The 15,092-nt window shown below is 37.2% G+C and overlaps 1 protein-coding gene across 6 annotated transcripts in view; it reads right to left on the bottom strand.

The window, feature by feature from the left end:
• LOC106087209 (ras-related protein Rab-11A) overlaps nt 1-15,092 on the bottom strand; it is a 31,585-nt gene that overhangs the window by 15,764 nt on the left and 729 nt on the right. For 2 of the 6 annotated variants that reach the window (XM_013252180.2, XM_013252181.2), the window contains exon 2: nt 14,765-14,944. In XM_013252180.2, coding sequence (XP_013107634.1) covers nt 14,765-14,804 — 40 coding nt within the window. In that variant the 5' untranslated portion in view covers nt 14,805-14,944. Of the gene's footprint in view, nt 1-14,764; nt 15,029-15,092 lie in introns of all 6 variants that reach the window. The other 4 variants (XM_013252176.2, XM_013252177.2, XM_013252178.2 and 1 more) reach the window with 2 other exon arrangements.

The following is a 15,092-nucleotide window of genomic DNA, read 5'->3' as shown; positions in this document are numbered from 1 at the left end:
CCTTTAAATAGCCAAAGGCTATCCTGTTCTCGTGGCAATCGGCAATCTTTGGGCTGGAACTAGCTTGCTCACCTACAGACGGGCCATCAGTTTCCGACTGCCTGTTGACAATACAGGCGGAGATATGGGCCATCACGGAATGCTTAAGATGGTATTAATGCGAAGACGTCAAATGTGAAGATCTAACGGCCAGTAGATGGCTACGGACACTAACAACTAGGACAATTATCTTCTTAGCCACTGCCATCGGGTCTATGAAACGGAACGCAAATATATACCCCGAAATGACGCAGCCTATCAATAGAAGCTGGCAAGAAAAGCAACGCCCACATGGAAATGTGTGGCTACAACTGTTCCGAATTTAGAGGGTTAGCGCAAGGAAGAAAGCCATTCTTTCAACGTCGATTAACGAAAATCCCTATTTACCGCGTGGGAAGTTACAAACGTCATCTCGAGCACCAAATCATCCATCGGTACCCAGATGGAATCTCTACATTAATGCAAATCGAGTCGAGTATCTGACCGCGGTTCATATCTCCGGACACTCTTATTATTCCCGAAGTCTGCTAAATAAGTAGACTGACTATAACAATCTCGCACTATAACAAACCCAAGGCAGCCGGTTGTACGTACCGGATTGACCCGATGAAGTCCTTCATCGGCAAGGGCTGCCGCCTCAGTGAACAACGCAACAACAACTGAAAACTATGGAAAATGCTCATTTCCTGTAAGATTCTGTAGGCAAGTACATTTTTATTATTGGCATCTGACAATTAATGCACTGACCTTTTATTGTTGTTTTTGTTATCATCGCAACTACAAACATACATGAGTATATGTATGTATGTATGTGTGGTTCATTCACTTTTATTTTGTTGTATTTGATTGTCTGTTATTGTCTGACAAGAACGGTCGTAGTAAATGTCTCGTTGTGCATTTCATAATGTGAAATTCACATACATACATATGTATATCTATATTCATATACAGCCAAAATAAATTGTTCTTATATATGATTAGGTCAGATATATATTTACATATGGATTCAAGCACATATTGTTTATCTAAATTTGCTTTTATATACATATACATACTTATTATTTTTATTTATTATCATATTCATATTGACTAGTGGTTTACTTGACATCTATATGACTGATACGCCTTCCAATTTTAAAATGATTGAATTCTATTAGTTTTTGGATGTGTAGAGCTTAAAAATTTTACAAGACTATTTTATTATACTTAAGGAAGGAACCAAAAGCTATAAAAATTATAAAAAAGAGTAAGGAAGGGCAAAAGTAGGGCGGTGCCGCCTCTATAATACCCTACACCTACCCTATAAGTACAATATAGGAGCTATATCAAAATATGAACCAATTTTGATGAACCTCGGCGGATGTTTTCAAATGGGTTATTAAAAAATCCATATCAAAATTCAAATCGGACGAACATAAATATGGGAGCTACATCTTAATCTGCGCAGATTTCGACCAAACTCTATACATATGTGAAAATCGGGCGATATACATATATGGCTGCTATATCTACATCTTACTTTACATTTGTTCCTCTAGCCGAACGTAGATTAGCGTTCCAAGCGCCTCGAACTTCTGCGCTCATTCTAAAATCTCTGACACCAAGTTTCGAGGTGTCTCCCACAATTTGTTCTTCCCATCGGACTTTTGGTATTCCCGGTTTGCGTGTACCACCGTGTTTGCCTTCAAAAGACTTTTTTGCTGGAGCTTCTTCACCCATTCTATTTTGATACTATGCTATCATCGTCATTCAGCTCATACAGCTCGTGGTTCATACGTCGCCTATATTCTCCATTAACGCAAACTGGTCCATATGTATTTTACGAAGAATCTTTCTCTCAAATACTCCAAGCACTGCCCCATTATTCAGAGTAAATGGCCCACTGTAGCCAACTGGGAAATAGTGGGCTAAAACCGCTTACAGGAAATTTAGTAAGGACTTCGAATTTTCCGAATATATTCAATTTAGAGTCCTAAGTGTTAAAGAAACCAAGATATTGGCAATTTTTGGAGAAATTTTGTAATTTTTCCATATGATGCCCCATTTTTCAGAGTAAATGGCTCACTGTGGCCAGCTGACAAATAGTGGGCCAAAACCGTCTACAGGAAATATAAAACGCCCTTTCCGAATCTATTCAACGTGAAGCCCTAAGTGTTAAAGAAACCAAGATATTGGCCATTTTTGGCAAAATTTGGTCATTTTTTCATATGATGCCTAATTTTTCAGAGAAATGGCCCACTGTTGCCTACCCTGAAATAATGGGCTGAAACTGTTTACAGGAAATATAATAAGGACCACACTCTTTCTCCGAATCTATTCAATTTGGAGCCCGAAGTATTACAGAAACCATGGTATTGGTTATTTTTGGCAAAATTTGGTCATTTTTACATATGATGCCCCATTTTTCCGAGTGAATGGCTAACCAGCTGAGAAAAAGGGGGCTAAAGCCGTTTACAGGAAATATAAAAGGGACTACGCCCTTTCCGAATCTGTTCAACGTGAAGTCCTTAGTTTTAAAGAAACCAAGATATTGGCCATTTTTGACAAAATTTGGTAATTTTCCATATGATGTTCCAGATTGGATGGGCGCCAAATTGAATAGATTCGGAAAAAAGGTAGTTCCTATTACATTTCCTGTAAACGATTTCGGCCCAGTATTTCCCGGTTAGCCAGAGTTGGCCGATATTAACTCGGAAAAATGGGGCATTATGTGGAAAAATTATTGAATAGACACGGAAAGAGTGTGGTCCATATTATATTTCCTGTAAACAGTTTCAGCCTACTATTCCCTAGTTGGACACAGTAGGCAATTTACTCTAAAAAATAGGACATCATATGAAAAAATGACCAAATTTTGCCAAAAATAACCAATATCTTGGCTTCTTAAATACTTTGAGCTCCATATTGAATAGATTTGGAAAGAGCGTAGTACTTATTATATTTCCTGTAAACAGTTTCAGCCCACTATTTCCAAGTTGGCCATTTACTGAAAAATTAGGCATCATATGGAAAAATTACCAAATTTTGCCAAAAATGGTCAATATCGTAATTTTTTTTTAGAAAGAGCTTAGTCCCTTTTATATTTCCGTTTTAGCTTACTATTTCCCAGTTGACCACAGTGTGCCCATTTCTTCTATTGAGTGATGAATTAAATTCGTCATCCATTTTTCTTTTACGACTTTTTTTTTATTTTGATTTCTATAATAATTTCAAATTTTCAAGTTTTTTGCCTGTTAGGGCGAAGAGATCATTAAATTTTACAATTTTTCTTTGTTTTCTCTTTCGAGACTAGCTCAATGATCGGAGATGCAAATGGAAAAAGAAAGCCAGATATAGCAACACACACCAACCACTATGGGACGCGTTTCGTCTTTGGTTAGAAGACTTTTGTGATGGCTCCAAGGGCCGTGCGTTGATATGTTGTATTTGAATCGTATTAATAGCGAAAACGCATCTATGATACAGTTACCACATTAACCAAGCTCGACAACCCTGTTTATTAGCTGTACTTTTCCCAATGCACGTATTTTTGTGTAATGACAGACATTCTATCTGTGTCAAATTACACTTCTTTCGTACTACACACAATTTTGTGCATCTGTTGTTGACAACACAAAAATACATGCATTGGGAAAAGTACAGCTAATAAACAGGGTTGTCGAGCTTGGTTAATGTGGTAACTGTATCATAGATGCATTTTCGCTATTAATACGATTCATACACAACATACCAACGAACGGCCCTTGGAGCCATCACACCTAATATGGTTGAAAAGTCTTCTAACCAAAGACGAAACGTGTCCAATAATGGTTGGTGTGCGTTGCTATGTCTGGCTTTCCTTTTTCCATTTGCATCTCCGATCATTGAGCTCGTCTCGAAAGAGAAAACAAACAAAAATTAAATTTTTCGTCATATTTGTATTTGGATTCCTTTTTTTATATTAGGATTTTTCCATATTTGTATTTGGTTTTTATTATTTTTGTATTAGGCTTTCTGTATTATAATTTTAAATTTGACACACAGATGGCGCTCTATCGTGAATTTTTTATATTCAAATATATTTTCACATACATGCCCTAATCGTTCCACAATGATGTAGGTCCGATCTCTCGATTTGACATCCTTAGTATCTGGAGAAAGCAATTGTTATCCTAGCATATACAAAACCCATGGGATTTTATTTGTTATGACCTCCCATTATCCTTCTAAGTTTCTGCCTATAAAGAGAAAACGTGCAAATAACTTGACAAATTCAATCCATGGTGGTGGGTATATAAGATTCGGCCCGACCGAACTTTAATTGTCGTATGCTCTTTTCCTATGTTTAATGGATTTTATAATAAAATACAAAGTCACTGACTTTTGGAAAAAAAATATTTCATACATTAACTTTGTTTCATAATGCAATTGCAAATAAAAGTCAACTAACGAATTCTTACTGTTTGAATATTAATATTATTATGTATTTTTGTTCTTGCTCTACTGCTCTTCACACTTAAATGGAGAGTGGTGTTGATATGTTACCACCATTATTTGCTTTTTTTCATTGGAATTTGTTTTTGCCACAATCATAATCTACAGATATTTTTTTTATTTTTCTTAACCTACACCCATTCATCCATACTGACGCATTTTTTGTTGTTTAGTGTCAAGCTTATCCAAGTGATTCACATCGAAATTCTTGAAGTTTAGTTATTTTTAAATGTATTAGAATGAAAAAAGCAACGCCGTCACTAAGAAGATCAGAAGTAAAACCAAGTTGTATCTGAATTGCATTATTAACAAGATATTCATCGCAAGATGTTTAATAATAACCTAAAACAAGTGGGTTTCCAAGTCAGCCACAAGTCATAGCGCCTAGGCCATTCATGGCCTATGATTTGTATAAATATGGAAATTAATCGGAATTTGTTATTTAGATGTAAAAAAATTAGCAAATGGTGAAATTATTTTTGATGATATTCACAAATGTGTTGATTCACCATTGACGAAAATTAAAATCAGGGGTTTAAAGAAAATTGCATTGCTAAATAAATGGCCAATAAAAATAATTTATGGATTTAAGTGGCTTATAGCTCCCAGACAAGAAAGTATTGGCTAATAATATTTTTTTTAAATATGCATACATATTGCCATCTCGTTGAGGTCGATTTACTAAACCGCAACGTTTTAGTGATTAAAAAAAAAACTTATTAACATGTCATTTATGAGCTCTGTTTAGTAACATTTCTTATTGGAGAATATGATAACATTTGCGTTTCATATGACGCACTATCCCATACATCGACAAATAGCTAGTTTCCCCCCAAAATGACTCATCAGCAATTAATTTATCAAAACTGCACATACGATATTTAAGAAAATTTGAACAGCTTTTAAGCGTGTGAAATTTGCAGCCCAATTCTAAGGTGGCAATGACTCGACACTTCGTCACAAGTATTATTAATAGCAAAACCTGTCTGACGATAAGTCTTAACTTGACTTTTTCTATACAGCTTTACTTTAGCTTAAAACATTTTGCCTGATTAATTTGACTTGAAATGTTATAGTTAATGTTCTAAAACCTCACTTCAAAATTACTTTCATATACAAATTTTCGGCTAGCTTTGAACCTATTAACTTGCACAAATACATTACCTACCTCCATATATTTTCTTAACTATAGAGCAAATTCGTGTTAAGTTTGCTGACAACGTGACTATTTCGCAAAGGGAAAATCTCCCCATCACACATAATTCAAATCGGAGTATATGTCCGATGTTGACCAGCCGACTATGCAGCGAGACAGGACAATGTAATGCGTTACGGAAACGAAAAGTCGACGGCATGTTTGCATTGAGTCCCCAAAGCCAGGTACAGAACTCGAAAGTTATGTAAATGGTTAAACTACCTATTCGCCAGTGGTAACAGCATGCATCAAGGTTTAAGAAATATAGTCTGAATTGGAAGTGTCACATTCAGGAGCGTACTGAGAAGGCTCACAGATGTTGGGCACTATGTAGAAGGGCCGTAGGCTCGAAATGGAGCCTGAATCCGAGGATAGTCCACTGGCTCTACAGGAGCGTAATTAGACCAATATTTACTTACTTCTCAGTAGTTTGGTGGACTGCGATGGAGAAAAAGTGCAATATAAGGACCATACAACAGGTTTAGAGAACATGTTGTATTGGCATAGGCAGAGCGATGAGGACCACGTGCACTAGGGCACTGGAGACTATTCTAGATATACGACCCATTGACATACAGATTAAGAAATTATGGATTGAGGATGGGAGCAGCTCTTACCATCGCGGTATAATCGAGGCGACGATATGCAACCTGGAAGAGGTTTCCGATCGGATACCTGAGATAAACCCTGAAGTCGAGTGCGAGGCACTGCTGCCATCGGCACAGTCTTGGATTGACGGAACCCTTGTATGGTCATCTGGAAGATCATGTTACACGGATAGATCAAAGCTAGAGGACAGAGTGGGCCTAGGGGTTTACATTGAGAATCCAGGGACTGAGATCTGTTTTAGACTGCCTGACCATAATACTGTCCTGCAGGCAGAGATCCGGGCGATCACGGAATGCGTTAAGTGGTGTGGTGCTAACGCCAGGACGTCGAGTGTGAACATTTTTACCGACATTAAAATTGCCATAAGGGCAATAACAACCAGGACGGTAAGGACACGAACAGTCTTGCAGTGTAAGAAGAAGATTAACGCCTTGTCTGAGGATGGCAAGATACGCATCGTTTGGGTGCCGGGCCATAACGGAGTAAGGTGAAATGAAAGGGCAGATGATTTGGCGGTGAAGGCCAGAGGACTGCCGTCAATAAACTCGGTTAACCCGTCGGTAGGACGGCGAAAATCGTATGGGGGGATCCAGATCGTGAGAAGAGGAGGCTATTACTGAAAGGAAGCAAGAAAGAGGTCAGTATAGCTATTGGTATCATAACGGGACACATAGGACTACGAGCTCACTTATGTAAAATCGATGCAGCAAGTGTTAGCACGTGTAGGGCGTGCGGCGAATATGATGAGACGTTGGAGCATTTCCTTTGTCATTGCCCGGCTTTCGCGTCTAACAGATACCGGCACTTAGGTGGAGACGCAATACCAGACATGAACCAACTTAGGGGAGTGGTATTGAAAACAATTAAAGATTTTGTAAGTAGCACGGAATTCCTAACTTAAAATGTTCATTTTAGAGGTTACTTTATGGTTTTGAGAGCGCACAACAAGCCGATTACTGGCTTAGGGCGAATTAATATATGCACCCTCTTTTCAACCTAACCTAACCTAGTCTGAACTGCTAAAGTTTCTGGAACAACGTGCTCTGCAAAGATAGGTGAAAATTATTCACAAACCCCTGTGCCCAAAGCGGCGATGTGATTCTGAAGACATTAATCGACTAAAGACTCGAAATCTGATAAGTAAAGAGTACAGGTTAAGGGTTGGTTTTCGGTTTTGTCGAGCATGTACGCTAAGGCAGATTAATCTGTTTCATTTAATGGCTGCCTCTTTCTACAAATATGCCCATGAACATTCCATTAAGGAACAGGGGCAAACTACTCACATATAACTGTCCCGTACAATCTTCAGCATCGAAAGGAGAGTTTAATGGTGATTTCGATTGTGCGAAAAAGTGTAGCATTTTTTCGACATGTTGCGCTGAATTCGAAATTTTGTGTTCGTTTGTCCAAAAATAATGTAATCGAATGTCGTGTTCGTTTGTAATGGTGTTGCCTAGAGAGAGAAGAATAATGTTAAATTTTTTACACCGTGCCAAGTCTATTGTGAAGAATGTTGCACTTTAAACCAGCTGCTATCATTTCATAGTTACGATCTTTACCAAATTTGGCACGAAGTGTTTTTTTTTGACGTCTTAGTATGTGTGCATAATTTAATCAGAATTGGATCAGATTTATATATAGCTCCAATATATATCTTTCATCCGATATGCCTTTTTAAAGCTGTAGTAGCCTCAATTTTGATCCCATCCTTACAAAATTTTGCAGATGTTTTTTTTTTTTTGACGTCGTACTACATAGAAAAAACTTCATCAAAAGCGAACCAGTTTTAGGTAAAGTTCCCACATATATGTCTTTTATGCGTTTCGCCTTTTAAGGTTGTAGTAGCCACAATTTTGGTCCGATCTCTACAAAATTTTTCATGAGATGTTTTAATTGACATCCCAATACGTGTGCAAAATTGCATCAAAATCGAATCAGATTTAAATAAAACTCCCATATATATATTTTATGCGTTTCAAATTTTAAGGCTGTAGAAGCCCCAATTTTTGTACCATCGTATGATAATCGTAGAAGGTTCTATTCGATATTTCAATAGGTATGTAAAATTAAAGTCTGACTATATTTGGATATAAGTGCTATATATTAAAAATATTACGTACACTCGGTGGTATAGGGAAATATATAGTCGGCTCCGCCCGACTTTTGCCCTTCCTTACTGGTTTTAGAATCGAAATCACCTGAAATGAGTGTTGGTACAGGCTCTCGCTTAAATACTGAGTGTCTATCATGCTATTTATAACAAGGTGAGTTATTGGCTCCTTTTAATAGCTAATCACCTTCACTTTCCCGCGGCGGTCGTTCCTATGGTCCTACATCCACATGAAAATTTGTGGCTACTACAACAAGAATAAAAATTAAAAAAAAAATTGAGCGATTTTTTTCAAAATTTGTTTGGAGTTTTTGAATTTAGGGTCCTTACAAAATGTCACTTGTTCCTGCATATTCGTTATCTTTTTTTTCATACCTTTAATTTGATACCCATATTGCCTAGGTTTAAGGGGGCTCTAAAACCTCAAGACCCCATAGGTCCTTCCCGTGTCAAAATTTCGGAACTTCAAAATCTGCTAATATTCGAAATCTACTAATCAATACCTTTCATTTGATACCCATATTGTCTAGGCCCCTAGGGGAGGTCCGCGGGCCCGAGACACAAAAAAACGGGCTTGATATTCGTTTTCCTGTGGTCATACCCCCACTAAGGGGGTATACGAAAAATTTGATGTTTTGCGAACTACTCCGTAAAATACAGTTCAGCCTACGTATCGGCCGGTTGTACGTATCGGATTGACCTTCATCGGTAAGGGCTTCCGCCTCAGTGTAAAACACACTACTACAACAGCAAGGAGAAACTCAGCTGAGAGCTACAGCGCGCGTCCACAGGATGCGGATAGTGGAATGCTTCGTATATGGAGTATTTGCAAATGCAATCAGCGATTTCGAGTGGAGAATCTCAGTGATAGACCGGGCGGCCCTGGCTCTTGCTTGAATAATAAGTACCTGTAATACTCGATATGACAAGGCGTGTTATAGGCGCCTTTAAAAAACTAATGGACAAAATGTTGCCGCGGCGTTCCGTCCTATGGACCGGAATGAGCTTGCTCACTTTTGGAGCTTGGCGAGGATCGCTACCACCACATACAAATGTGGCTACAAAACAAAAACAACAACCATTCATTTTTTTTTGCTCTTCTCGCCATGATTCGAACTCTGGCTTTAAGAGTCATGCGGGGATATGTTAACCCATGCGCAAAGGCGGCACTAAACGCAAACGCAAATCTACATTGTTGATACTTCTTTAAATATTTTCGGTTCTCTTTAAAGACTTTAAAGACAATAAGATTGCAAGCAACGAGCACTGTGATAATAGATGCTTGCCATCATCTAGCTCATACTAATTTATGCACCCTCGTATGTTATTAATTTATCACCCGCATTAACAGCAGAAAATTTGTCATTTCTAAAAGAGAAACCTCACTAATACTGCACATACCTGCCAGGTTCAAAAATAAAACACACCTATTATTTTCAAATGCCTGTCAAGGGAATTCATTGGTGGATCATCATTTTTTTTGTTTGCCCTAATAAAAGAAATGTTTCGTCCCACGAGAATAAAGTAATCGACAATGGAAAAGCTTTTATACGTATGTCGATGAAAAATTAGTTTTCTCGTGGCAATAAGCTGTGGCCAGAAAACCCAACCACATTGGTATCGATTGTACTCCAAAATCTAATCAATAAAAGATAACAAGCAAAGGAATACAACAACAAAAAAACTAACGCAAAAAGCGTTGCTACATGGCTAATTTAAATCAAGGTGCTCAAGAAGAAAGTACCCCCCAAACCAAAAAAGGGAGTTAGAAGAACTCACAAGACTTGCACATAACTACATGCCCAAAACAAAAGAATGAAAAATCAGCTGAGCAATAAACCAAGAACCAAAAACGAAAGCAAGTTTATGCAACGTGTCATAAAAAATAACTAATAAGAGTCACACACAACCACACACACACTCATATATCATACTCACATAGTAGTGCGAGATGAAGTTCGTTCTCTACTATGGCTTTACGATTGAAGTAGTTACGGGGGGGACTGTAAATAATATGGGAAGAGTGGGTGGAGAAGCGAACATTGAAACTGATTTCATCAATAGCAACAATATCAAAAATTCCACTCAGTACCCGCTAAATAATACACCCAATTGTCCAGCTAGAAAGAGCAAGCGAGAGAGTTGCTGCACTAAAGTGGAGAAAAGAGAAAATTCAGAAAAAAGAGCAGCCAGCCCGCATCAATACGTACTCATAATATTTGAATACAACTCATAAATTGGCTAATGACTTTAACAATTAAACTTACGGTTTGGAAAGAATGAAAAAAAAAAAACTAGAGAAAAAAAACATACGTCATCGTACTAAATAAACTTGGACTAGTGTTGCCAATTGTGCTCGTCATTAATCTGAATACATGTGGAAAATATCTTAAGAGACCAAATTTAGTTCAAACAATCGAACGGTTTAGTAACTTCTTTAAAATGTGTTATATACACACGTTTATAATCTCAGCAAAACTTTTTCTACCAATGCTACATTAAATGTCATGATTCTAACTAGGCCTGTCGCAGAAAACATGCTACTTTTTCCCTTCAGCCATTAAAGTGAATTATATTCTATTGGGTTGCCAAAGAAGTAATTGCGGATTTTTCACATAGTCGGCGTTGACAATTTTTTTCACAGCTTGTGACTCTGTAATTGCATTCTTTTTTCTGTCAGTTATCAGCTGTTACTTTTAGCTTGCTTAAGAAAAAAAGTGTAAAAAAAGTATATTTGATTAAAGTTTTATTAAAAATGCATTTACTTTCTTTTAAAAAATCCGCAATTACATTTTGGGCAACCCAATACTATTGCTAAACAAATGTTGAAAAAAGTTAAATATAAATAACTGAATTGGCTGAAGCCAAAATTTCCTTTTGAATTTCACAGGAGATCACACGGACGGTTCGTATCGACTTCCGCAGATGTCTTTTCCCACTATCTACGACTTCCAGAAATTCAAAACAAATGGCAATAAACACTACTCCTTCTTCACCACCTTTAATCCTTAATTCTTGTATCCCAACCCCTGACAGACGGTTGTACGTACCGGATTGACCCAATGGATTTCTTCAACGGCAAGGGCTGCCGCCTCATTGCTACAATGACAACAACTCTCCTCTCCAGAGCAAAGAACTGCATATATAGGAGACATCCCGTGTCCGTGTTGGTTGATTAAAAACAAGTAAGAGTGTGCTAAGTTCGGCCGGCCGCATCTGATATACCCTCTACCAAGGATCGCATTTGTAGAGTTCTTTGCGCGGTATCTCTTTTAAGGCAAACTAAGAATAATGGATAGGTCCGATTGGGAACATAAATGAATTGAATGCTGGACATTGTAGAATTCATTGTGTAATATTTCAGTCCATTCGGATAAGAATTGCGCCTTGTAGGGGCTCAAGAAGCAAAATCGGGAGATCGGTTTATATGAGAGCTGTATCAAACTATTGACCGATTCCGACCATATTGGACTCGTATGTTGAGGGTCACGGGAGAAGCCGTTCTAAAAAATTTCAATCAAATTGGACGAGAATTGTGCGCTCTAGAGGCTCAAGACCCAAGAACGGTTTATATGGCAGCTATATCAAAACATGGATCGATTTGGCCAATTTACAATCCCAACCGACCTACACTAATAAACATATTTGTGCAAAATTTCAAGCGGCTAGCTTTACTCCTTCGAAAGTGCTTTCGGCAGACAGACGGACGGACGGACATGGCTAGATTGACTTAAAATGACATGACGATTTCGCCCAGCGGCACGTGGATCAATAACATTAAAATTAATGGGTTGATTATGGATTACAACACCACTTCAGTTGAGTTGCCAAAGGCCACATTTTTTTATAAAAAAAATTGCATTTTTGTACTGAATTACAAATGTTTTTACAATTTTCTTAGCAGCGAAACGTTCAAAACGCTAATATTAAATGAAACTGAGGAAAATTTCCAAATTTCTACTAATTTCTATTTTTTTTAAGGCGCCAATAAGTCCCTTGTCAAATCGAGCATCATAGGCACTCAGTATTTGTACAAGAGTCGGTCTCACCCAGCCTCTCACTGATACTCTCCGCTCGATCCGCTGATTGTCTGCGACTGTCGTTGCAACTACTCCCTATGGAGCATTCCACTATCGGTAGTCTGTGGTTTGTGAAGCAATTGTGCATTTTCACCTGATCAATAACACATATTTTGCTGATTGACGAAAATATGATTTTGCTCTTAAAGTAGCGATCAACGTAAACTTTTATAAACTTTTTTTTGCAGATGTTGTTCGTTCGTGTACTTTACCATGATGAATTCTCTCAACGGATGTCCCCCAATCTAAAGAGACTTTATTTGAGCCCAGTATTCTCATGCGGATTTGGGAATAAGAAGGCTGCCAGGGTGGCAGTTGGTGGGTTTAGAGGGTGGTTTGGTCCCGAAAGTGGGTATGAAATTCGTGATCTATTCCCAAATACCTTTCATTTGAGTCGCATATTGCCTTGACCCGTAAATATGTATGTTCCGATTTATGTATGTTTTCGGGGTGAGTTGGTCTCCAGACACTTGGCCCTGAAAAAAATATCCTCATCGTACTCTTCTTCCAAATACCATTTAGTTTATTTGCCATTGTTTAAAGTGAAGTTTATGGGATGAGGCGTACCACAAACACTTGGCACCTAAAATTGGTTATCATATTCGTTTTCTAATCTCATGTACCTTTCATTTGGTCGGTAAATTTGTACCCTTGGGGAAGGTGCGTTGGCCCAAATACATGGTCCCACATTTGGACATCAGATTCGTTTTCTTATCTCAAATACAGGATTCACTGAATAAGGTTAAGCCAAGCGATCAGCCAACATACAAATTTTTTATTGTAATTATTGGCAGTACTTGGCAATGGGAATGTAAAGTCGTTCTCTTTTTACTTTTATTCTTTGTTTACTTTTTCTCCTATTTGATGACATTTTCAATCGGTTGTTTTGACATCCTCAATGATGTTCATGGGGCCTATCCACTTTATGTTTTCACAAGTGACCTAACCTTCTATTAGTGAATCCTGCACTGCTGCCGTCTTTCGCCTTCGACAACGGGAGTAAAGGGTGAGTAAATAAAAAAAATCTAAAGACCTCGAGCTTGATTCCACAAAATTTTAGTATTCAATTAAAGCGGTCGAAAAAATAGTTAAATTGTTCTATTTTGTTTGACCCTTTTAATCGAATACAAATGTTTTTGTACACTTTATTTTGTAGCTCACTGTACATAACTATATATGTATATGGTATGCGGCTATTTAAAACTTTTGAAGATAGTGTTGCTCAGCGCCACGGGTTTAGGACTTAGCTTTAACAAATATTGGATCAAATAATATTCAATGATACAAAGGATACAAAGGATACACACCCAGGTTTTGCGTAATTTGGTATACCGTGAGAAAATATGTTACGGTCAGGATAAAGCAAAAACTCGCCTGCGTGAACATTTTTAACGTATAACTTTACATTATTTAGCCATGATAATTAAACACCAGTGAGTGAAAAAAAATTATAATTCCAAATGTGGCTGCAACAAAACCAACAACCAGCGAACAAACACAATTGTGACGTATTTCGATAGTGGGATTGAAAAAAATGGTGCAGAGTGACATTTTTACCTCCTGAGCTTAAGTGAAAAATCCTTCACTCATGTGGATATACATATTTACTCTTGTTGATCTAGTGCTTGTATATATGTATAATCATTCATCCATTTGATTTTTATCAAGTAACAACAATGCAAGTAATGAAAGTGTAATGTGCAAAATATTAATAATACAGCTAAACTGGACCAAAACATCATTGGTGTCAGCTTTTGTCTAAAAGAATTTTAATTATTTTAAGAAAAAACAAAAAATGGCATTACTCTCTCCTTGCCGATGAACGTAACCATCGGGTCAATCCGGTATGGGATAATATCCCTCAATATAGAAACACTGCACCAAGGCGTACTTAAATACGCCTAGCACTGCACAATTAAATCAAGACTATTTTATTTAAACCAATACATACATAATTCATATGTATGTTTAAGCCATTTCTTTGTTTACAAAACAAACAAAGACTTTATTTTCTTAAAGGGGAAGAAACATGTTTTTGTTTTCAAAATCCCTTGCCATCCAAGGAATTTGCTGCGATATGGCATCTCTAATTTGTTACCATCGGAATGTTTTTCTTTTGTCATTTTGCATTTTGCTCTTTTTGAATGGACAAATACAAGTTTTATTATAAATAAATTGATAATAAAATAAATATGCAATAAAAAAGAAATTACAATGTCATATTTTGTTGCCATAATAATGCAAATCGGTTATATTTACCTTTGAACAAATAGTCGTACTCATCTTCCCTTGTGCCCATTTTGATGTGTGTTGTTGTTGCTTTCTCTACTACTTCTGGCGAGTGAGCGTTGAAATCCCGATGTTTCTTATATGTGGTCAATCCTTATATGTGTAATTGGGATATTTCTTTTAACTGCTTCTTTTCTGCTCTTGTAGGATCTATTTAATTATATTTAGTTTATTATTAGTTTGTCTTCTTCAATAGTCTCTGTTTTAGCCCACTACTTTTCTAAACAATAAAAACTAAACGACTCTTCAAATGCAATTTATTATTTGTATTGAAGTGACCGACCGAAAAACCAGAAAT

This window comes from Stomoxys calcitrans, chromosome 2, assembly GCF_963082655.1.
Source record: "Stomoxys calcitrans chromosome 2, idStoCalc2.1, whole genome shotgun sequence".
NCBI lineage: Eukaryota > Metazoa > Arthropoda > Insecta > Diptera > Muscidae > Stomoxys > Stomoxys calcitrans.
Note: the sequence above shows the minus strand (reverse complement) of the source record. Positions and strands in the feature narration are given on the sequence as shown.